Source organism: Apodemus sylvaticus, chromosome 10, assembly GCF_947179515.1.
Source record: "Apodemus sylvaticus chromosome 10, mApoSyl1.1, whole genome shotgun sequence".
Classification (NCBI taxonomy): domain Eukaryota; kingdom Metazoa; phylum Chordata; class Mammalia; order Rodentia; family Muridae; genus Apodemus; species Apodemus sylvaticus.
In genome coordinates, this window is record NC_067481.1 from 81,450,203 (window position 1) to 81,476,140 (window position 25,938).

The 25,938-nt window shown below is 45.1% G+C and overlaps 1 protein-coding gene across 1 annotated transcript in view; it reads left to right on the top strand.

Moving 5' to 3' along the window:
- The first annotated feature begins 10,811 nt into the window (after nucleotides 1–10,811).
- Nucleotides 10,812–25,938, top strand: part of Adra1b (adrenoceptor alpha 1B) — a 60,268-nt gene continuing 45,141 nt past the window's right edge. The window contains exon 1 of the mRNA XM_052196637.1: nucleotides 10,812–12,249. Coding sequence (XP_052052597.1) covers nucleotides 11,301–12,249 — 949 coding nt within the window. The 5' untranslated portion in view covers nucleotides 10,812–11,300. The remainder of the gene's footprint in view (nucleotides 12,250–25,938) is intronic.

A 25,938-nucleotide genomic window follows, 5' to 3' on the forward strand; every position in this document is an offset into this window, starting at 1 on the left:
CTCAGTGGCCAGCCAGCCTTGTCAGTGAGCCCCAAAGAGAGATTTTTGTCTCAAAAGAACATGTGGACGAATGATGTCAGAGACTGACATGCAGAGAGAGAGAGAGAGCAAACATGTTCTATACATGCTGTACACACAATTACCTATACAAACACATGGAGGGAGAGTAATCTTAGAAAGCATACAATGTATATATCATAGGATACAAGAAGTTTTCAACAAATCTTATCTATTCTCTGTATTCCAGTTTCTTCAACTACAGTTTCTTCGGGGGAATTTATCTCAGAAAAAAAAAAAGAAATAAACAAAAAGAAAGAATACATCAGTTATATCAACTGGCAATCAAGAATCAGAAGGACAGCTGAGAGACTGGCTCAGAGTGCACACTCAAAGCATTGGGGGCTGAGAAATCCGTTGTGTACTTTTAAGATTATACAAAAGTATCAACAACAACTAACATTTGTTGAACGCTTTCTAGGTTCCAGGCACAGTTCCATTTAATTCTCTCAACAACTTGATGTGGTAAATATTATTAAAACCCCCATTTTATAGACAAACAGATGGGAGGTTAAACAAATGAAGGAGCTTTTCCAGCTCACAAAGCCCAGAAGAGGCAGGAGTGAGACTATGATCTGTCCAGATGAAACCAGTCTGGTGTGTAGCCAGCTACTTCCTTAAGGCTAACTGGCTTCTTGTGCTGTCACCGGAGCCTGTATCTGTGCTCTCTCTCTCTCTCTCTCTCTCTCTCTCTCTCTCTCTCTCTCTCTCTCTCTCTCTCTCATCCCTCCCTTCCTCCCTTTCTCCCTCCTCACACTCTCTCATGTTCTCTTGCTAGTTAGCAACATGTAAAAAGCAATTTTTTACAATCCTTAAAAAGACAATTACTTAGATAGGTCTCCTATAATAGTAAGGGTTCTTTGAATAAACAGAATGAATATTGTATAGATAGATGATAGATAGATAGATAGATAGATAGATGTTATAGATTATAGATTTTATAAATATATTAAGGGGATTTGTTATATTGGCTTACAAAATAGTATCTGAGTAGTACAACAATGACTCATATCTGAGAGTCCAACAATCTAGTAGTTGGTCAGTCTGGAAGGCTAGATATCTATCTCAGCATTCCCAATGAGATACAGAAAGCTTGGAGGATACTTGGTAAGCTGCTGGTCTTCAATGTATGTTGGGAAGCAGGAAAAGTTCATTCTAGTATCAGTATGATGATCAGATCCCAACAACTAGCATCTCTACCTCCTGAATCATCGGTCCTATTCTGTGCTGAAAGGCTTCAGACACTCCTGGTTATGATACATTGTTGTTAGCTATACAAACTCTACTGTGCCCTGAAAGGCATCAGACCCTTCTGGTTATGATACATTGTTACTAACCATACAAACTCTACTGCCCTGAAAGGCTACAGTCTCTCCAGGTTAGAATACATTATTGCCAGCCATACAAACTCTACTGTGCCCTGAAAGGCTTCAGACCCTCCTGGTTATGATACATTGTTACTAGCCATACAAACTCTACCCTGCCCTAGAATTACTTCCTCCTATTTCAGATTCCCTCTGCCCTTCCTGTCCCTAGTGACTACTCTGCTGCTCTCTTCTCCCACAGAATTGTCTTTTAAACTCCCACAGAAGAGTGATGTCACTGTTTTTTAACCCTTCTGTGCCTGTCTTAGTTTGTTATCATGAAATCAATCATTCAGCTCCATCTATGTTGTCAATATAATGAGATTTCAATTTTCTTTTTACTTTTTTTTAAGATTTGTTTATTTTCATTCTATTTGAGTTTTCCCCCCTGGTGTATGTGCACTGAATGTGTGCCTACTTCCCATAGAGATGGAAAAAAATGGCATCATATCCCTTGAAACTGGAGTTACCCCTACATACTACCACATGGGGGCTGGGAACCAAACCAGGTGTTCTAAAGAAACATCAAGTACACTTAACAACTGAACCATCTCTTCTACCCCAGCTTTCAAATTTCAATTTTTATTCATTTGTCTTTGTTGTTGTTGTTGTTGTTGTTGTGTTGTGTGTATTTCAGACTGGCTTTTAACTTGCTTTGTAGGAGAGGCAAGCCTTGAACTCCTAATCTTCCTGCCTCTTCCTTAGTGCTGGAATGGCTGGCAGGCATTGCCACGCTTGGCCCAAGATTTCTATATTTATGGATGAAAACATTTCATTTGTACATATATCACATTTTCTTTATAGGTAGAGAGATTTAATCCTTGGATCCTATAAAGAGGAATCCACATTTGTGCTTTACTGTAACACAACTCCAAATATGTCTGCTTCCATAGATCAGTGTCCCTGGTCATACCGAGGCTTGCCCAGAACTTTCTGTAGTGTTTCTACTGTTGATTATTTTGTCAGCACCAACACTAAACTACAGCCAAATATGGAGTACCAAAGAGATGAAAAGTATCAGCTCTCTCATCTGATGGCCTGTATTCCAATCCTACCTTTGAATAATTACCGGCAAGTTACTCAATCTCTCTTATTCTCAGTTTCTTTGCCTATGAAATAGAGCTAATAATATCTGTCCTGAAAAAGTGATGCTGAGGAATTAGATGAGGCGACTCATTCGATGACCTTGTCATACTGCTAGTACCTATGTGCAGCAAAGTTTATGTAAATGGGGCAAAAGGGAGCAGGCAACACCCACCATGTCACCCTTCTAGTGGGCTGAGGAGATAGATGGGGTGATCCTAGGAATGCGCACCATGGAGTTAACTTCTATTATCCCAAATTTCTCTTACCTAGACATTTCCCAAACAGTTTCTACTCAAGAATACTGTTCCCACAAGAAGCAGAAAGACCAGGATACCTCCTCTTCCTCTGCTCATCTTTTAAAGACTCCTTAGGCATGTTTTCAAATCTTTTAATTTGGTGTCCAGTAAACAACTGAGAATCTCTGGGCACTTCCTGTCTCATTACTCAGTGCTGCAGAGGAAAGAGGCTCCTTTCTTGCCCTCTTGCCCCTCACCATGTCCCTGTATCCAAAGTGATGCCACACATAATTGCCAAGCTTGCCCACACTTATCCCAGGGTCCCACACAGAAACACTTCTGCTCAAAAATAGAGAAAGAAGGAAGAAAGCAGTCAGAGCTCTCTCCACTGTCTTGATCCCTTGGGGCCTGGTCTGTCCCCTCGAAAGCTGGGCCCTAACACTTTGTCCAAATACAATTTTAGATGCCTCCAAGGAAAAGATTCCCACCACTTCCTTTAGAACTCTTTGAAGTTGGTGACCCCAAGTGAAAATCCCCCAAAAGGCTTGTGTGGTTTGGATCAGAAAACACAAAAGAGGAAGAAGAAGAAGAAGAAGAAGAAGAAGAAGAAGAAGAAGAAGAAGAAGAAGAAGAAGAAGAAGAAGAAGAAGAAGAAGAAGAAGAACGATAGAGAAATTTGAGCCCTGGATTCTGGATTTCTTTCTTTCCTTCTTTAATTCACACTCTCGTTCAGTGTCAGGCAAAATCCCCTACATCCTCATTATTCATCTCAGTGGCCATGAGGACAAGGGAGGCCAGCATCAATTCACTTGATTCAGTCCAAGTTGTGTTCTATGATAAATGATAAATAGTAAAACACTGGATTCATTCTGTTGCCCCAACGTGAAAGAGAGAGGAAGGGAAGGAGACAGAGAATAGGAAAGGCTCACAGTTATAAGTAATAAGATAGAAATATTGGTCAAGGATTCTAAAAAGAATTTGATCCTGAGGAATCTACAATAAAGAATTAAGGAGCCAGACAGTAGTGGTGACACATGCCTTTAATCCCAGCACTTGGGAGGCACAGGCAGCATGTGGATCTCTGAGTTTGAAGCCAATCAAGTCTACAGAATTGAATTCAGGACAGACAGGGCAACAGAGACACACTGTTTCCAGAAAAAAAGGTGAGGGGAGGAATTAAGGAAAAATCATAGGACAAAGCAGTAGATAAATGTGTATACATACATGTATACATATGTATATGTTAGGTAGATAGTAGCATACATACATGATAGAGACATACACACGGGGTAGGTAATTGACAGACAAATGGTAAGTACACAGATGCATAGATGATCATGATAATATACATGCATGCATACTGAGATTATAAATATAAAATTATAGAGACCATTAATGTAAGAGCAGTGGCAGCCTTTTATTTGAAGGAGCGGTAGAGACAGCTTTCAGACTAAACATTACCAACCAGAGCACCTAGTATGTGCATTGTCTCAGGGAATGGAAAGCATTATTTCTAGAACACAAGTCAGTTAAGGGATGGAAATGACTTGCATAGCTTGTCCAAAGGTCACCCAGCTGAGCGACTAAAACTGGGATTCAAACTCAGAGCCCGTGGCATGATGCAGAAACATGATATCCGTGGCAACATGAGGCACGAAGTCAGTTCTCTTGGCTACTGACACTGGCTGTGCCTCAGGCAAGCCCCATCCTCTTCCAGGGCCTTTGTATTCCCACACTTAAAATAAGACAGTCAGACTAGATTAAGGGTTTTCTACAAAGTTTCACAGGGTAAATACTTAAGGCTGTATAGATCAGATGACTCAAATGTTGTAACTACTTGGCTTAGCCCCTATAGTATAAAAACTGTCATAGTCACCACACAAACAAAACAGACATGGCTGGGTTTCAATCGAACTTTATTATAAAAATAAAATAAAATAAAACACAGGTTAATTTAATCCACAGACTATAGTTTGGATGTCCTGGACTAATGTTTTGTTTTGCTTTGTTTGGGGTTGTTGTTGTTGTTGTTGTTGTTGTTGTTGTTGTTGTGACATTTTAGAAGTTCCTGGTCCTGGATTATAGTGGTCGAGCCCAGAGAGGCCAGGGCAATGAAGAGGCATCTAGCTGTAAGGACCCTGATGCCTTAAGCTTTGATATAAGCTATAGCATGTGTTGTTACAGTGACTCTGGCATTGTCTTCTAGTACAGTAGCTAGCATAAAAGAAAATGGACATGTTCTTCAGACCTACAGAAAGAACTGTCATATGACATGCACAGGCCCCCTAGGCCTGCACCCTGAGCTCCCAGACTCTCCCCCAATGTAGGATGTGAATGTAGCTGCTAGACGACTTGGCAGTTAATCCTCATCTGCTTGCTGCTGAGGGCGGCTGTAGATCTCTCCCAGCTCACCCGGACTGGATGCACGTGCTGGATTAGGGGACTCTAAGCTCATCAAGGCTTACCATAGACAAACGCAGTTCTGCACAGAGGAAGCTGAGATACCTCACGCTTGGAGCCTCTGACATGTACGCTGTCTTTAAAAGTAGCAGGTATGCCTGCAACAACCAGCATCCCCTACCCAGAAGAAAGGACAGGACAGTATTTGGCCCTCCGACCTAGAGGTAAGAAGGATCAAAGATTTTTCCTTTGAGGGTCCACAGCCCCCGGATGCCTTGTGGAGTAAACTCCTCACAGCACCAGCACCTTCTTTTTCGCCTCATTTATGGGGTGCTTTGCAGACCACCTATTAGTTAGTCCTATTAACCACTGAACCTCAGTTTCCCTATCCATCAGATATCTACAACAGCAGCATCCACCTAACATCATTATCAGGATTAAATAAGATATAGTGTGTTGAGAGTTTTGGCCCCATGCCCAGTACTTCCTAAATGCCTTGCAATCCCTGGCTGATAGATGTCACTATCGTCCAGCACTTGGCACGGCTCACACGATATCACAGTCTTCACCGTGGCCTTGTGAAGCAGTGCTGACCTTCGTCTCCCTGCTCAGGAAGCTGGGAGCCCAAAGTATGATTTACCCAAGATCATAATTTATGAAAGTAGGGCACAAACCCAGGTCAGTGAGATGCCAGGCTGCTTCATACTTTATTCCCCTACCCAAGGCCACAGAAGTTGCTCTTAAAGGATGGAGTGGGATTAAAAGAATCCCAGCCAGCCCTCAACTCCCTGGCAGACTGACTCCTGGAGGCTGGCCTGCAGAACTGGGGGGCGGAGGGGAATGGTTCTGCTTTCCCACCTCGCTGACCTCTGCTCACTCAGAACCCTGGTCACATTCTGGTCCCTGCTGTAATTTCCTTCAGGCTAACATGGAGGCTTTGGCTGCCTTTTTTTTTTTTTTTAACAATCTTAGTCTGATGCAGAGAGAAGGTTTCACTGCAGCTTTCGAAGCTGACGATAATGCTGTGAATACTGAGGCCTACTGCTTGCATAGCCTTGGTCATATCTAGAATCTCTCTGAGCCTCGGTTTTCTCATTTGTAAAATGGGCATAGGCCCTCATTTGAACTTTTATGAGGAGTGTCTGGCACATGGAAGGTTCTCTCGAAAAGGTATTTTTCCTTCATTCCTTATGCTCAGTGGATGGTGGGTGCTAGGTTATCAGTTGCTTATTCTTTTTTATTTGATTTGATCATTAATAAACCACAGTACTTAGTGTGGTGCTTCTCATGAAACAGATATACCAGGCGATATCTGGCTGGATTGCAACTGGAGAGAACTAGACAGAGTAAACCAGAAAGATAAATAAATAGACAGACAGATAGATAGATAGATAGATAGATAGATAGATAGATAGATAGATAGATAGATAGATAGATAGATAGAAGGTATAGTTCCAGGACAGAGATCACCTTCTATAAATGTCCTAAGTAAATCACTGCTAGCCTCAGTTTCCCTTCTGTTCAAAATCAGTGGCAGCTTCTCCTAGAGGGCTCACATAAATGGAAGTCTGCAACATCAGAGGTTTCTAATGTAATAAGATGGGTAATGAAAAGATTCTTCTTCTCCGAGCCTCGAGTGAGTCAGAGCTCTGTGCTTGGCTTTGCCCCAGGGAGTACCGAGAAAATGAAATATCGTCTGTATCCTCATGACACCTAAACAATTCCATGGGTCAAAACTCAGCCAGAAGGCCAAACAGGCATCTCCAGCGAGGCTAGGAACAGAGGAGAGCACAGAGGTAGCCATCAGAAGGGCTTGGTTAGTGGGGGCCCTGCCTCGTAGCTGCTGTGAAGGCTGCTACCTGTCTGCTTTGTTGATGGGACATGTTTGTTTTGCCTATGTGAAAGATGCTGGAAAATGATGACATGTCAGACATCTGCAAGGATATTTGACTTCCTTCAATGCCTCAATAAGCTCTTCCACATCCTGACGCCTGAATGGAGACACAAGTTCTCAGACTAGTCTCTTTGGTAATAAAGATAAGCCAACTTCGAATCTCATATTTGCCCTTTATGATCCACGCATTCACACATACACGTGTGTGTGTGTGTGTGTGTGTGTGTGTGTGTGTGTGTGTGTGTGTGTGTGTATGTGTGTGTGTTTCTTCACTTTTGGCCCTTTGCCTTCATAAGAAAAAAATATATCAGATACACCAGCCTTTCACATTACATACTCTGGCTGTGACTATGCAGACACAGCCTCAGTTTCTGTGGTGTGCGGTTGTTGGCTGTTAATGAATGCCCAAGGAAATGAGGAATGGGCCGCCAAACCCAAAATGTGAACCAGGAGCTTGCTCTTCCTTCCTCCTCTGGCTTCCTGTCCCCACATCCCTGAATTTGCACAAACCATCGGTTTTACCCCCAGTTCATCAGTATTCTCCTCTTGCCACCATCACCCCAGAGAGAAAACAGCTCCAGGAAAGCTTCGTCCTCCTAGCCCTCATGTCATGTAGGAAACAGAGAAGCTCTCCCGCTGCCACATCCCATCATGGAAGAAGCAATAACTGGAGAGCAGCAGAGTGGATTTAGGAGCTAGTCTATCCAGTTAGCACACAAGGGTATCTCAAAAGGTCATCTGGACCAGCCTCTATCTCCATACACAATAGTACAACAAGACCAAGGACAGGCTCTCCTTCTCATTAAGATCTCTGGCAGATGGCTGCAGGCAAGCACTGGCCTGACCCACACTCTACTGTGTAAGTCAGTAGTAGCTATGTTGTCTACTGTGTAAGTCAGTAGTAGCTATGTTGTCTACTGTGAAAGTCAGTAGTAGCTATGTTGGTGGCTTTTTTTTCTACATCAGAAGAAACCCCATTCTGTGGACCAGAGAAAAGGAGCCAATGCCTGACCACCTGTGGCAGATGCCCAGTACCCTTTGCCTTTGCACCATCTCCATGACAGTGAGTTAAGGTACCAGGAGCTCCTACAGGTCCACACTACCACAAACCTTACAAATAGGTATCTCTTATTTCTAAAGCTCTAAAGGCAGTTTATGTCAGATCATTGAAATGGGAACAGGACTGTTTTCAGGGCTGTCTGCATCACTGTTTTTGCTTGTTTGAAATCTCAGAGAAACCCCTTAAAATTGTGTATTTGGTGCAATTGGAAAGCCTGTGCATTTTTATAGGAGATTAAGACTTTAAATGTATAGTGGGTGGCACATGCTTGTAACAGCAATGTTTAAGAGGCTGGGGTGAGGAAGAGTATCATGATTTGGGAACCAGCCTAGGCTAACAACAAGCTCTAGGTCAACCTGGGCCACAAGTTAAGACCATCTCTCAAACAAGCAATCAACGCCTGGAGAGTCGGCTCAGCAGTTAAGGGCATTGGTTGCTCTTGCAGAGGACTCAGGTCCAATTGCCACCACCCAAATGGTGGCTCACAACCATCCCAACTCCAGCCCCAGAGGACCCCACACTGTCTCTCGACCTTCACAGGCAGCAGACATGAATGTAACACAAAGGTGTGCATGTGGCTAAAGTACTCATACACAAAAAGTAATACAATAAATTTAAAAAAAACAAATAAACAAGAAACCTTAATCTTCTCCAAAAAGTACAAGACTTGAAGAACCCAACTTTAGATTGAAAAACTTGCACAGTAACCGCCTTGCATAGCTCCTGCTTCCTCACCCCTTAATCAAAATACAGTGATTATCAAAAGCAGAAATGAGAAGCCTGGGTTGTGGCTTGTGGAGTTGAAGAAACGAGTATCAGGTATCTAACTCAGCAGCCACTGCCCTGTCCCCTGCTGCATATCACTAACATATGACTAACTCCCTAACCCCCTGTTTGCTCATGTGTCCACAGAAAGCAGTTATGCCTCTCTCAGAGAACTGTTAAAGAAGAATCAATAATAATAATAATAATAATAATAATAATAAGCCAAGCTGGGTGTGGTGTCTTATGCCCGTAACCTAAGGGGCAATCTTGGTCTACAGAGTGTGCTCAAGACCAGTGGGAGCTAGACAGGAAGACGCATTCAAAAAGAGAAAAGAATACAGAGAGATATGGAAGAAGGAAATAAGTAAATGTTTGACTATCCACAGGAGTTTAGCAAATGTGGGTCCCTTCCCAGAAGCCATTTTAAAAACTATCCCCAGCTCTACCATCCACTCCGTCCTCTATCTTGCCCCCGTAAGAACAGCGACTCTTCTACAGCTCAGTGCTCAGCACTACAATAAGGAGACCCAGTAATTGGGGTTCAACTCCAACTCACAGTTCCTCTCCTCAAGAGGTATATGTACTTGAAAAGGGGGTTGGACTTCCCTTATAACCCGGGTCCCATGCTCAAAACAGAGATCAAACTGAGACTAGTTCTCTCAGTGAGTCATGAGAAAAGGCAGCCTGAACTCAGCACATGGTCTAGGATCTAAGTGTTGGGAGACAGAGAATCTTGAGTTCAAAACCAACCTGAAGACCTTGTTTCAAAAAAAACTAACAAGAAAATTCTTCCCTGGTTTGACAAATTTTGGGGGGGGGGGAGGGGGGCTTTTTATAATTACCCATCTCAACATGAGTACAGGGTAATACAAGAAAAGAACTAACAAACAACACGATCCCCCAAGCCCCTTCGCCAGGGCTTAGCAATCTGTTTGCCCTCACTCTATTCCCAGAGAGCCAACTAGCTCCCTCTCACATTTCCCTCCTCCTTCCCTCAACTATCTCTTTAGTGACACCCCGAAGCCCCTACTTACAATGTCAAGTTCAGACTGGAGATGCTGCTCAATTGGTAGAGTATGTGTTTGCCTAGAATGCATGAATCCTCGCGTTCTATCCCCAGTATCAAATAAACTGACAACAGTGCTACATGCCCGTAATTCCAGCACTCAGGAGGTGGCCATAGGAAAACCAAGAGTTCAAAGTTATCCTTATGCTATATGGTGAGCTCAGGTAGCAACCTGAGCTACATCAAACTCTGTCATTAAAAAAAAAAAAAAAATCCAATTCATATTCCCCCATACCCTGGCTGCATGCATTTTCCTGTCTTCAATTAATCTTCTCCTTAACTCCTGTCATTAGATGTCATGCTTCAGATTTTGCTTGTTTTGGTAAGCACCCACTTGCAGGTCAGGAATCTGGCTACCCCTCCCTCCAACTGTTGAAGAACGGAACCACTGTCCGGAGGTGGACATTAACAATCCACTGAAGGAATGTGTGCAGGGAATAAATGAACAAGTGAATGAACGAATGAATGAGCAAACAGAAGTTTCTAGGTTTTATCAAGGCCGAAGAGGTTGCAAGGGGGAACTAAAGTGTCCGCCTGGTCTCAGATGTGACTCAAGTCTCTGCCACCTGCCTAACGCGAGGGGATTTTCTTTTCTTTTGTAGAAGCCAGTTGTGAAGAAGTTGCACATTCCTCTGAACCCATGGCTTGACTCCAGGAGCCCCCAGTAGAGGTAAGCAACCCCACCCTACCTTTTAACCTAAGCGTGAACAGGAGGGAAAATAATCCCAGCGGGGCCCCTGGGGTGTATGAACCAGGATGCCCACACCCCATCCCCTGTTCTGCTCCCCGCCCCATCCCCGCAGAGGGAGCGGTGCCGGGCGCGGCTGGTCTCCAGGCCGACCAGGCTGGCGCTGGCGTCGGGGCTGCGCGCCTTGGCTGGACCCGCATTGCCCCCTAGTGCCGCACAGAGTCAGGGCGCCCGGGCTTCCCCGCCTGATGTCACTGCCGTGCAGTCAGCCCAGAGGCGGCTCATTGAAAGCAGACCCTCCTCGCGATCGCTGGGCGGAGAAGGCACCGCGGTCCGCAGACCCGCCGCAGGCCGGGCACAGCCGGGCACCCCCGGCCCCGTGCCCGCTCCTCCCTGCGCTCCCGCGCCAGACCGGCCAGGCGCGCCTGACGTGGACCATTAAACTTGGAGCTGCCGCCTCGTCCCCTCTCTCCTCCTCCTCCCTCTGACAGGCAAGCGAGCCGCTGGGTGCAGGCAGGCGACGTGCTGCCGGGCTAGGCTGCCCGGGGGAGATGACTTCTCGCCAGGAGGACGCCTCTGGAAAGAAGACCACGGAGGGAGCAAAGTTTCAGGGCAGCTGAGGAGCCTTGGTCGCAGCCCTTCCGAGCCCAATCTCCTCCCTGGCTATGGAGGGCGGACTTTAAAATGAATCCCGATCTGGACACCGGCCACAACACATCAGCACCTGCCCACTGGGGAGAGTTGAAAGATGCCAACTTCACTGGCCCCAACCAGACCTCGAGCAACTCCACACTGCCCCAGCTGGACGTCACCAGGGCCATCTCTGTGGGCCTGGTGCTGGGCGCCTTCATCCTCTTTGCCATCGTGGGCAACATCTTGGTCATCCTGTCGGTGGCCTGCAACCGGCACCTGCGGACGCCCACCAACTACTTCATTGTCAACTTGGCCATTGCTGACCTGCTGTTGAGCTTCACAGTCCTGCCCTTCTCGGCCACCCTGGAAGTGCTCGGCTACTGGGTGCTGGGGCGCATCTTCTGTGACATCTGGGCAGCAGTAGATGTCCTGTGCTGCACGGCCTCCATCCTGAGCCTGTGTGCCATCTCCATTGATCGCTACATTGGGGTGCGATACTCTCTTCAGTACCCTACGCTGGTCACCCGCAGGAAGGCCATCTTGGCGCTCCTCAGTGTGTGGGTCTTGTCCACGGTCATCTCCATCGGGCCTCTCCTTGGATGGAAAGAACCTGCGCCCAATGACGACAAAGAATGCGGGGTCACAGAAGAACCCTTCTATGCCCTCTTTTCCTCCCTGGGCTCCTTTTACATCCCACTCGCGGTCATCCTGGTCATGTACTGCCGGGTCTACATCGTGGCCAAGAGGACCACCAAGAATCTGGAGGCGGGAGTCATGAAGGAAATGTCCAACTCCAAGGAGCTGACCCTGAGGATCCACTCCAAGAACTTTCATGAGGACACGCTCAGCAGTACCAAGGCCAAGGGCCACAACCCCAGGAGTTCCATAGCTGTCAAACTTTTTAAGTTCTCCAGGGAAAAGAAAGCAGCCAAAACCTTGGGCATTGTAGTCGGAATGTTCATCTTATGTTGGCTTCCCTTCTTCATCGCTCTTCCGCTTGGTAAGTTGGGGACTGGCAGAGGGGGAGATAGACCTTTTCCTGCCTTGGTTTTCCTGATGAGCTAGCTCACTCCAAAGTTCTTGTGTGGGTTTGGTTATTTTTATGCCATCGGTGTGTGTTTGGAGACTGGATAATACTATTTGTTCTGCAAGGGCTTTGCAGATTGGGGAACTGGCTAAGAACCAACTCAGGTGTTGGTGAATAAAAAAAGCTAAGATACTAGGCACTTGAAATAGAAGCACAGGAGGAAAATCTGGGATGTGGAATGACTCAGTCACTGGCCTCAGTTTAATAATTAAAAAGGACACTGGGCTCCAACATCATGCCAGTGTTATTTCAGTTGTAACGATGTATCTGAGAAGGCAGCGTCACTAACGCAGAATACCAAATAGTTTGTAGTTACTGCAGACGCGGCATTGGGGAAGCAGGGAGGCGGCTCCTACAGAGAGAGGCAGTGTTCATTCAATATTTGCAGGGACCACGTTTCTCAGCCTTGCAGAGGCTGCGGTCTCCCTCTCCTCCCTCCCTGCTGGCTCTCCCCTTTCTGCACTGTGGTTCTTACCAGATAATAGGAGCATCTTACAGCCACACAGCTTCCGGGCCTTTAAGTTTCTGAAGCTTTGAATTTCAAAGAGGAAACATTCTCGGTTTTCACCCCCCAAAATGCTCCCAACTCTGGCGCTTTATGAAATGTTCAGAATTTAATTATAGCTGACCCTCACCTTCAGAGATAAGACGCCAAACCCAGGCAAAATGGAATTCAGTGCCTTCAGCTGGTCCCTGCCCCCCCCACAAAAATGTGTCCATCTTATTTGGCTTGGTGGTCCTGATAAGTGAATTGTTCAAAACGCTGCCTGATTCCTGCTAGGGGGACGGGGCGGGGGTGGGGGGAGACAAGATCTGGCTAAATGGTAAGCAGAGAAGACAGTGCGGTGATATGCTGCTGTTCACATGGCTTGGGAAATCCTTGTCCCTTCTCTGGTGCATTGATCTGCTTTGATTTCTTCTCCTATTCCTGTTGGGAACTGGAGGGAAATGAATGGAAGGATGTTCTCGGGGCATGCTATCAGAGGAGGGGGCACTACTGAATACCACAGACCTCACATACCAGTCATACCTGCAGGGTCTCAAAGGTGGCCAAACCCCTCCAGCAACTATGACTCCAAAGTCACACTGCTTCTGAGAGAAAAAAAAATGAATGAAAAGGAAGTAATTGTTTACCAAGAGTTTCCTTTTTATTTTTTTTTAAGGAAAAAAATCTATCCAACATACTGTCTATGTGATCTTTTTTAAGGAAGTCTGGCAGACTTCTGCCATTCAGAAATATTTCTTCAAATGGTGTTAAATAGAAAAAGCTTAAAATTCTGCCCCAGCAGTGATTGCATCCCACTGCAGAGGAGTATGATTCCCCTTCTCAAGGTCTTAGGACCTTTGGCATTCTTGTTCTGTTAACATTGGGTGACAGCTTGTCTTGTACCAGACCATTCCAAAGATCATGTTTCTGTGGAGGTGTGATTTGGTCTCTTATCAGCCGTATGACCTTGAGGTAAGCACTGCTCCTATGTCAACCTCAGTTTCTTCATCTACAAAATGGACTAATTGATATTCACTCTAAGGAGTTGTGTTGATGTAAGAAGAAGACAGTGTAGAGTGTGAACCCCCGGCAAGCAGTTAATCAAAATTAGGTGTGAGTACTCTCAGCCAAGCCCCACTCTTTTGTAGGTAGCCGTGCATTTCCTCTGTTTTCTCTTGCCAATCCAGCACCTGTTAACTTCCCCCCAGATCCACCCACAAATATACAGAGGCTATGGCCAAACCATGTGCAAGAAGAAAGACAGCCCAGTCTCACTCAGAAATCATCATAGGCTCAATCCTTGTCTCTGAAATTCAAGGGAAATGAAAAGCTCCCAACAGGTTGGAAAGATGAGACTCAGGTGTTATAGGCTACTAAGTTCTACTTTGCTCTTGGCCACTAGTTAGCTTTGTGACCCTGGGCCCATTGCTGTGCCTCTCTGGGCTTCCAAGCTCATGTATGGATAACAAGATGGTTAAATGAGATGAAGAGGAAATGTACTGAATACAGTGAGCACCTGAGAAACTCCATAGTAACATAGTCCCCTAGGTTGAACTTACAGAGGCTCTGATTCAGCAAATTGGATGGATCCAGAATCTACATGTTTAATCAGACCCCCAGGAGACTCTGAAGGGGTGGATCACAACTGAGATTTTGAAAGTCATTGGTCAGAACATCCCTAAGCTCCCTTTAGAGCCTAGCATCCTTGAATGTTGCTAGTTCGGATCTTCCCCAGCTACCAGTAGTGTGAGATGGTATGGCTTCTCTCTGTATCGTATGCTTCAAGTAGTCAAGCCTGCCTTTGGGGGTGTTCCTTGACTCTCTGTTCATGCCTATTGAGACCCTGCCCTCCTAGTCTCTGGGGTCCTTCATGTCTAGGCAATAGTAGTGAAAGGCATCCATGTCCCCAGCCCATGGTGTTCGCAGAGTTTGCTTCTCCTCTCCTACCAATGGAAACTCTAGTTATCTACACTATGATCACCTGGGAACCCCCCATATGTTGTCCCTGAACAAGCCCAATATAGCAACCTTCTTCCATGGAAGCCCACAGATGAGAGGACCCATGTAGGTGAGCTATGGTTTTCCAATGGCTTCAGAAAGGTAGTCAAGAACTCAATCAGAAGGTACACAATCGATGCTTGCTTTCTTAATCATTGAAGAACACCACAGCAAGATGAAACTGCAGTTCCTCCAGGTTACAAATCCAGTGGGAAGTACTATGTTAGGCAATAGGAGCTTTTTTTTCTTTTTGTGAGCATCTGAAGATGGTTCCAAATTCTAAATTTTCCATCCAGAACTTTTTACTCAGAGAAGGCAGAAGCAGACACGCGGAAGGCTACACTCGACAAGCAGGGAAGTGTAAGGTAGGAATATCTTCCAATCCAGCTAGACTCTCAGGTGCCTGGGTGCCACCAGATTTCCATAGCTATGTTTGCTTTCTCCATAGGAGAGAAGGGTTGGGATTCCTTCTAGAAGGAGGGAAAATAGACATAGCCCTACAGGACCCTGCTCTGTGGCCCCATTTGTTTTTCTTCCTCCCTTATTTTTATTTTTGGGAGCAGGGTTGGGCCACCTGCAGCGAAGGCCCCCGTGGAGCCCTCCCCACCTGCTCTGCCCCCACTCGGCTCTCCTCACCCTTTCCCTGGGGCCTCAGACTAAGTTGCACCAGGGACCAGTGCTCACTTATTCAGGATCAGAGATGCATGTCATCAAACAAGAACTTCTTTCTTTGCTCCCCTGGAAACGAGCCAGGGCGTGACAGAGAATCTGGACTAGAATATAGAAGGACTTCTATCTCATGGACTATGCATAATGTCCAAGAGAACCTCCAGCTGCCGGGTATGACAATGAAGACCAGCTCCCAGCAGAGGGGAGACAGCGTGGTCAAGGTCTAATGAAGTGGCAGGACTCTTGAGGGAGTGTGTATTTCAGTACGGGATGTGAGGAGGGGTGGTACGAAGTGCCAGGCAGCCAACAAGCGGCTGGGACTAGAGAGCTGTTTAGAAAACATTGGAAACTTGCCTCGCTCCAAATCTTTCTTCCGCCTTTTAAAATGCTGAAAGGCACTAGGAAGCCATTATTGAACTAACTACTCTCCCCTCTAAATAAATGAAGGTCAGTTTCAAAGAAACAGTTGTGCCCCATACAGTACTGAACCAAACAGCAACTGATTGGGCTCTCTTCTCATTCAAATCGGAGCTGAGGAATTTCCACTCATTATGAGGGCAAGTAAGAATGAGGGTCTCAGACCTAGAACAGAATCATCCCCACAAATGTAGGTGGAGCCTCCAACTCGGCCTTTGAGATTCCTTCAAGGAAAACAATTACTTTGAGAACTTGGTGAGGAGGGGAAAAAATTAAAAGCAGAATCCTTCCAAAAAGAAGAAAATATTACTAAGGTAACTTACTCTTGACTCTGAGTTAAATATTTAGCCAAAGACTTCTTAAAGTATCTACTGTGTCCTTGGCTCTGTACTAAAAGCTGGATCGTTGAACTAATCAAGGTTTCTACATGACTACTCAGCATGTGGTTATGTAGTTCATACTTTGTATAGACATTCTATAGGACTTCCCATGACATCGCCCCCCCCCCAATAACTCTGGCAGAGATGCAGTGTGTAGTAACTGCTACCTCTTCATAGATGAATATACCAAAGCTCCGTACAGTTAGATTCTTACCCAGGGTCACACAGCATCAGAGTGATAGGGCCAAAGGCTGAGTCCAGCTGTTAGTAAAGACCATACCTCCTACACTGCACCTGACCCTTTTCTGTTCACTGGTGGCAACTGGCTATCATAGGAAATGTTCTCCAGGAAACCGTAAACTACACTGTCATCACGCTGTCAGAAGATAGGAAGGACAAAGTCATGGTAAAATCCTGCCCATTCCTGATGTGGGAAAGAAAAAAAAAAATCCAACTGATGAAGTGTCAGAGCAGACCATCCGTGTTCAAACTTTGAGCTAGGTTTTCTCCTAGCCTGGTGCATTGTGGGTGCTGACCTTTCCTAGGAACAAGGCTCTTGCCCATCATTTTCTTCTTTGCTGAAGAAAAATTGGAGGAAACCTGCCTTCCTCCTAGGGCTGTGGGTCTCAGCTTTAACTGTGCATGCACCCACTAAGTAAATATGAATGTACCACATGGATACTGTGTCCAGGAATTTTCCTAAGAGAAACTATGGTAAGGAAGATAATTAAGCACCATGAAACTTACTTCTGAGGAGGTAAAGAGGTGGTTGAAAAAAATGCAAAAAGAAACACAAATGCATCAGTGATCAGAGACTAGAATTATCTAATATGGATCAGTATATCATGAGGTCCCAGGGGAGGAACATGGAAGGAGAAGGCCGAACAGTGCTGTTTAAAGTAGCTACTTTGGTAATGTTGATAGAGGATCCTTGCAGCAGGAAGGTCTTCTGTAGTAGGGAATGATGGTGAACTCCCAGAGCTTAGGATGAGAGCTTAGGATGGGTATAGACAAGACAGACTTCGGACATGGACAGAAGTCTGGCCATGATGGGACTTTTGGACCATATTATACAATTTAATTTGGGGATTTTGTATTTAGTGGTGGGTTTCTGTTTAGGTGGTGGTAGTTGTTATTTTGCGTTATTCTTTGATACAAGGTCTCGGGTAGCCCATTCTGACCAAAACCTGTCTATGTAGCTGGGGATGACCTTGAACTCCTGATCCTCCTACCTTCACTTTCCAAATGCTGATGTTATAGACATGTGCCACCATGCCTGGTTTACTCGCTGCTTGGGATGGAACCTGGGGCTTTGTGAACACCAAGCAGGCACTAACAGAGATACATCTTCAGCCCTAGATTTTTGTCTTAGCGATATTAGCCACTATGGACAGAGTTAAAGCACACCAAGACTCTATCTGAATACTCTCTATAAAATGCTATAGGTTGAAGAGATGGTTCAGCAGTTAAGAGCTCTTGCTTCTCTTACAGAGGACCATAGTTTGATTCCCAGCACCCATTCCCATGGAGGAACTCAGAACCACCTATAACTCCAGCCAGGTGATCTGATGTGCTCTCTCTCTTCTGGCCTCAAGAGCATCTACATTCGTGTGTGTGTGTGTGTGTGTGTGTGTGTGTGTGTGTGTGTGAGTGTGTGTGTGTGTGTGTGTGTGTGTGTGTGTGTGTGTGTGTGTGTGTGTGTGTCAGTCTGGCTAACATATAAAGCAAACTCGATGTAGGACCAGTAGGTCTCAAAAGTTCAGTGAATGGAAAGAGTGATTTGGACAATGCTGATGACAATGGAAGTAGCAAGAAGCAGACAGATTTGAAGACTTGCTATGGGATGGCATAGGCAGGCTGGTGAGAAAAGTATGTCCAGAATAACCTGGATATTGGCAGAGAGCCACCTGGGTATCACTTCTTGAACTGGGGAATGTGGGTATTGGAGAGGGCTGAGCAGAAGCAACAGGATTCCTCCCAGGGTCTTTCTCAAAACATCCTCCAGGACTCATAAAATATCACAGCGGGCAGGATCTACTGGGTATTATTATAATTTGGACAAAAAAAATTAACATCTGACCTAAGGCCAGGAGTCCCTGTAAGCAGCCCCAGCCTCATGGGTACATGAGAAGCATCTGACAGGAAGTTTTGACAGCCCAAGCCTTGGGCCCCAGCACAAACCTATCATACCAGAATCTCTTGAGAGGCCAAGAATCTTCAGCCCTTAACAAGTTTTCCTGGGTGAATTCTCACCCAGCGTCCAGCATCCTCCCTATACCCAGGCAGCCATGAATCAGAATCCTTATGGAAATTCAAGAAAATATGATTAAGCTTCTATTGTACAACCAGAAGTATCCTCAGTCCTACCCAGGCCTTTGGTCCATTCCATGGGGGCTTGGGGGAAGGGGAGGCAGGAGGGATGGTGGTGTTTTTGAACTAAAGCCCCCTGACTATGGAAACAGGATGAGCACTATGGAAGCATCCTTACCACACAGCATAGTGTGTAGAGCTGAAACCCTGCAGGCAAGTCACGGCTTCCTTGTCTCCACAGATGCAAACACCAAATTCAGAGAGGCTCAAGAACTTGCCCAAGGTCACATACCTAGTAAACGGTAGAATCCATCAGACTCTGCACTGGTACTCAGTAAACATTCATTGTGCTGTCCTATTGTTAGCATACTGCTTCCCCTGAATTTGTCAGAGATCCGATGCCCAAAGTTTCCACTGACTGGCTCATGACAAAATGAGAAAAACATTGTGTTCTTTCAAAAACTGAAACGTATTCAATCTAAATGACTGTCCTTTCAATCTGAAGACTATATCCTTTCTATTTTAAGACACCAAAATAGCATTTTTAGATGGAACGATGATAATGAATGGTAATAGCTGTGTTTAGGGTGTGTGTGTGTGTGTATGTGTGTGTGTGTGTGTGTGTGTGTGTGTGTGTTGTAATGTCCCATTTGATAACATTTTTTTTAAAAAATAGCAACCTCTATCAGTTGCCTCTAAAAATATCTGAAATTTGAGTTTCCAAAGAGTTTGGAGTCATAAACAACACAAAAAGATTCATGGGGGGAAAGGAAGGAAAGAAGGGAGAAAGAAAGGAGGACTGGAGAGTCGAGCCAATCTTAGCCTTCCACTGAAACCAAGTGGACTGGGATAGAGGAACCAGGAGAGAGAGAGCCTAGGCAGAAGAATGTGCCAGGTACACAGGGCAGGAGCCAATGGTGGAGGTGGCCAAGTCTGCTGGGGCACAGTGGGACACATAACTACCAGAGGGTCACCAAGGGCTCCATGAGGGCTTTACATGAGTATGTGTGAAGCTGTAAAAACCGCAGATGGCTGCCAGCCTCCATCTAGAAATTGCTTTCTCTCATATCTGCAGGCTTTGTCTTCAGCCAGTGTACTCCCTGACCACCACGGATACACTAATGACTTCCATACATTAGACCTTCCCACTTGGTGCTGGGGGTGCGAGCTACCCCACAGCCTCTGCCCTGTCCTCTCCATGTGAAAGGCTTGTGAACATATTCCTCTTGTACAGTTAGGGATGTAAACTCAGAGGAGCTGGAGGAGCTTTGCTTCAGATGAGTGGCTGACTATGAATTCAAATCCAGGCCATCAGATGGGCTTCTCATTAAAGAAATGTTGGAAGGAAGTATATGAAAAAAACACACACACAGGAAACCTCTGTTCTTAGAAGGAGACAAGGAAGGGCACTTGGCCACTAGTCACAACCTCGCAAAGATATAAAGATCATAAAAAAAATTGGGTCGTTTCCTGGCAAGATGAACCGCAAGATGGACTGAAACCTTTCTTTTACTGTTGACACTTTTGGAAGACTTCAACTTCATGGCTTATTGTCACTAATGACAAGCACATTTGATTAGATTTCTAGCAAATTTTAGAAAAGACATATTTAGAAAAAAAATATTTTCCCAGTGTTGCTTCTGGTTTCTTTATCTTTGAGACCGGATTCACTGCCTCCATCCACCTTCAAATGATGCCGACCCAACAGGACACTTCTCCATCACGGGTCATCCTACGCCCTTCCCTTGATGTCACAGGCCAGTCAAGCTGGCACTGTGGACAGGAGTATTTCTAGACACTGTGTTCCACAGCCACTCGCTAGTGATGACCTAGCTATGCAGAAGGAAAGGCTATGAAGTACAGACAGAGTGGAGAGAATGGAAACAGAACAGAAAGTAACCCAACTCCAGAGTCCAATGGCTCGTGTACCAACGCCTGCAAAAGGAAAAGTACCACTCGGCAAAACAGTATGGAAGTAGCAAGGGGCCTCTGTTGGTCTCAGTTAACAGGCCGAACTTTGGAAAACTTACATAATGGTCTTGGGTCCCTGAGGCTTCTTCCTAGGTTTTAGAAAATCCATCTCTTCAGAATTTACCTGAATGCAAGTGATCTTGAGGGTTTCATCCTTCCATTGGCCAGGTTGGCAATGAAATGAAACCCCTCCTCAAAGCAGACATGTAGGTAGGAAGTCAAAGCTGACCAATTATTCTGAAATGCAGTTATTATTATGTTGAAAAGCAAATTGATTGTAGAGTGGGGAAGGCACTCCTTAGCATATTAAATAAACAAGGTCTGGCAGCCAGTCAAATAAGCCAGGACTGTAATTTTGAAGTGGTGACAAGTGGAAACATTTCGTGAGCTCTGCGGCAAATAGAACAGGTTGGTGTAGACTTGACTTCTATTGGTGACAACCCCTGAAGAGTTGTCTGTGGCCCCTGGCCTGCATTTTTGCCGAACAAAGGCAAACTTGCAGCCAAAGGGATTTAGTTTGTTTTGTTGAAATACTTTTCTTCCCATCCAAATTCATAGACTTCTCCAACCCTAAGTTAAGGAGCATCCTTGGGATGCCACAAGAATGGAGTTCTGGGTATGATGGTTTACATATATGTACTATATATGTATGTGTATATCATCTTAGGACCACAGACAATTTAGGCTGTGTCATCTCACTTTCTGTTTCGTTTGTTTTGTTTGCTTTAGCAATTACTTTGATAAGCTAGTTTTTCTTCTCTCATACATTATATCCTAACCACAGTTTTCCCTCACTCTACTCCTTCCAGTCCCCCCTGCTTCCTCATCCTCCGTTTCCCTTCTGAAAAGAGAAGGACCCCCAGGGATATCAACCAAACAAGGCATAACAAGATGCACTAAGACTAGGCACAAACTGTTATACCAAGGCGGACAGGGCAACCCAGAAGGAGGAAAAGGGTTCCAAGCTCAGGCAAAAGAGGCAGGGACAGTCCCTACTCCCTCTGTTAGGATTCCCACAAGAACACCAAGCTACCCAACCATTACAGAGAGAGGACCTAGGTCAAACTCCCACAGGATTTGTGATTGTTGATTCTCTGAGCCCTATTTAGTTGATTCTGTGGGTCATGTCCTTATGATATTCCTGACCCCTCTGGCTCCTATAATCCTTCCTTCCCCTCTTCTTCAAGATTTCTAATCTCTGGTTAATGTTTGGTTGTGGAGCTCTGCCTCTGTTCTATCAGTTGCTGAATGAAGCCTCTCTGATGGCGGTTATGTTAGGCTCCAGTCTATGAGTATACCAGAATATCATTAGAAATCATTTCAATGTCTTTCCTTAATTTTGATTAAGTCAGAAGAAAGAGAAAAAAGGGAAAAAAATCAGCTTCTTCCAGTGCCAGAGCTCACATACAACCAGTACACTCTCCCCTCAGCAGTAAAGTCACTGGTAAATTTACTACTGGTATTTAGCCTTTGATATGTTCAGTTTTATTAAACAATCAACTTAAAGCATAGGAAAATATAATGTGATGTTATAAACAAAGTTGGTTAAATATAGGTCTATTCATCTGTCATGACCTAGACATGATATCTGCACAAGGAAGGCAAGTCTTTGATTAATATGCAATCTCACTTTCACTTTTATTACATTATATTTATTTTGTGCAGTAGGGGATGCATGTGTTAGAGAGCAGAGGTTACAGGACAGCTACAGAACGCAGTTATTTCCTGCCACCACTCCGGCGGCAGAGTTGGCACTCAAGTAACCAGCCCTCGCAGAAGGCACTTTACCCACTGAACCATCTTGCCAACCAGCAATCGCCCTTTCAAAAGCAATGAACTGGCTTGTGGAGATGGCCCAGTGGGTGAAGTGCTTGCCGAAAAAGTGTGAGAATATGGGTTTGGAAACCTAGAACCCAGGTAAAGCCAGGTTCAGTACTTCCTGCCTGTCATCTGGCTCACGCAGCAAGGTAGGCAGTGGAAACACAAGAATCATAAGCCGGCTAGCCTGGTATACACAGTACTTAGCAAGAGACCCTGTCTCAAAACATGGTGTGGAGGGAGAGGACCATACCGGGGGTTGTTTTTAAACCCAAACGCATGCACGTGCAGGTGCACACACACACACACACACACACACACACACACGAACATGCACATATGCATTCTCAAAAAACAAAAATTAAAGCTTTAGCCTACTCACTTCCAGGGACCACTTTAAAGAGTGGGAGTAGATTATTAACTTCTTCTTCTCTCCTCTAACAAGTTTACATACAGCAGAAAGGAAACACTCCATTTGTAATTAAAGGCATCCGATTAAGAATATTAACAGAATGGAAATCGGGATTTAATAGAGTTCTTGTTTGGACCTCCACACTGTTTAATGAGTTCAGAAGAAAAACCACCAAAGGCAAAAGTTTCTATCCTTGGCCGTTTCTTTAAGTGCACGCCTGTGTGTGTTCACTTTTCCCTTTGTTGGAGACTTGGTAGATCTTGCGGTTGACAGTTGTGTACTCAGGCTAGCTGGCCCTCCATTTCTGGGGCTTTCCTCTCTCCATCTCCTATCTCGTTGCAGGATCACTGTGATAATAGCTCATAGCTGCCTCAGCCACCTTGATATGGGTACTGAGGATTTAAACTCGGATCCTTGGGCAGCCAACATGAGCACATCATTTTCACTGTCATTTCTCTCCTATCCTGCTTGCTGTTTCTCAGCCCTCGGAACTCTTTTTTTTTTTCTTAATTTTTTTTATTCGTTATATTTTTTATTTACATTTCAAATGATTTCCCCTTTTCTAACCCCCCACTCCCCGAAAGTCCCGCAAGCCCCCTTCTCTCCCCCTGTCCTCCCACCCACCCCTTCCCACTTCCCCGTTCTGGTTTTGCCGAATACTGTTTCACTGAGTCTTTCCAGAACAGGGGGCCACTCTTCCTTTCTTCTTGTACCTCATTTGATGTGTGGATTATGTTTTGGGTATTCCAGTTTTCTAGGTTAATATCCACTTATTAGTGAGTGCATACCATGATTCACCTTTTGAGTCAGGGTTACCTCACTTAGTATGATGTTCTCCAGCTCCATCCATTTGCCTAAGAATTTCATGAATTCATTGTTTCTAATGGTTCAATAGGAACTCTTATAAATTCTCCTGGTTCTTCCTAATGCTGCTACAGCCTGTCCACTCTTACACTCAAAAAACACGTCAGATTGTTTGGCTGTTGTGTTTTCTTTTTCCTCTTGTGTTCTTTTCAAAATAAGAATTCTTCTTACTATTCTCAACAGCAAGAAGCCATTCATTCATACGTAATATCATAAATGAAAAAGACAAGAAAAGTGGACTTTCTCATAAAATGGCTCAGCCTTTGGTCATTAATAAACAATGGGAATTTATTGCCCATGATTTTAGGGGCCAGGAGAGTCCAAGGTCAAGATTATTGTGGATTCACTCTCAGCCTTCACAGATAGCAACTTTCATGAGGAAGAGTGCCAGTGAGCTCCCCCAGGCCTCTTTCATGAGGACACTAATCCCAGTCACAAAGGCTCTGTTGTGTGACCTCTTCTCAGGCATCCCCTCCAGTGCTCCTGACAGGAACACTTAACATGCAAATAGGAAGAGAGCACAACTCAGACATCCAGAATACAGTACCATATTTTTCTATGGACTTTCTAGGATTGTGTGTGTGTCTATGTGTGTAGGGGGGGGTCTGGGTCTGTGTGTCTGTATGTCTGTGTCTGTGTATCCATATCTGTTTGTCTTTGTGTGTGTGTTTGTGTGTATGTCTGTATGAATGTCAGTCTGTGTGCCCATGTCTGTGTTCCATGTCTATGTGTCTGTATGTGTGTGTCTGTGTTCATGTCTATGTCTGTATGTCCATGTCTGTGTGTCCATGTCTGTGTGTGTGTGTCTGTCTGTGTGTCTGTGTCTGTGTGTTCATATCTGTGTGTGTCTGTGTGTGTATCCATGTCTGTGTGTGTGTGCTCATGTCTGTCTGTGAGTGTATCTGTGTGTCATATCTGTGTGTTCACATCTGTGTGTGTGTCTGTGTGTATGTCTGTATGAATGTCTGTCTGTGTGTCCATGTCTGTGTGTGTGTCTGTATGTGTCTGTGTCTATGTCTGTGAGTGTGTCTGTGTGTATCTGCACGTATGTAACACACATTGCATCACCCCAGGGTTTTTTCAACACTCATCAAACACAGACTTCTTGCTATACCAATAAATCCTCAGTCTTTCCATTTTCTTTCTTTTTGTTTTTCTCATCTTTTCAGTATGCCAAAGAGTTCTATAACAAAAGATACCATAATGTGCCTAGCCAACTCCATTATATAAGCAGGCCATTTAAATAAACAGGCAATGCACACACAAAGCTGCTCCCTCACAAGGTACAAGTGTACAGTGAGAGTATGTCCCTCTCACATCCCTGGCTGCGATCATCCCTCGCCACCGCAGAGACAACTGCTGTCACCAGCTTCTGGTATATCTTTTCAGAATTATTCTGTGTATATGCATAAAATATATTCATATGTCCCTTTCCACGGAGATAGCACTTATAAACACCTGGTCATGCTTGCTTTCTCCACTGTTCAGTGTAGGAGGCAGACTTTCCGCTCCTGTGTAAACAGAACAGCCGTGTTCACAGCTGCATACTATCTACCGTCTTTTCTGCAACTAGATCGCTGCAGAAAGGCGTTTAGGTGCCTATACAGTTTTTGCTTTTACAAAATCGTATTCTTACTTGCACACATACTTCACCACCTTCTACCTCGGTAAGTCTGGATAATACAAAATCCTTGAGGTGGAAATGGAAATATTCGGTCAGAGGTGAGACAGGATCTCACGGAGTCCAGGCTGACCTTGAACTTGATATGAAGCTGAACTTCTGATCCTCCTGCCTTTACCTCCTGAGCGCTGAGGTGACAGACATGTGTCACCAGACAGTTTTATGCAGCGCCAAGGATTGTAGCTTGGGGCTTTGTGCAGGGAAGGCAAGCACTTTACGGACTTAGCTGAATCCCAAGCCCCAAAGAAGCTGCTTTTTAACAGAGGGCTCCTTGCTGCTCAGGGGCCCAGAAATTTTCAGGTGTCAACCTAACAAGTCGGCATCCTCACTGGGGTTCCCGGACAGTTTGAATGCCTCAGATCCTTCCAGCGAAGTCAGGACAGCTTCCCAGAGTTCAAGCGGGACTTGGTGCCGCCCTCTTGGAATGCAGCAGCCATCTGCCAGGGAAGCAGAAGCCTGGAATGTGTGTGCATTTCACCCAAAACTGGGCGTGAGAGCAGACAGGCACCTATGGTGCAAACCAGATTCAATCTTGCACTTGGCACCCAAGTCCATCATGGTCCTCACCAGTGGCCCCAGGCTCCAGGAATAACGT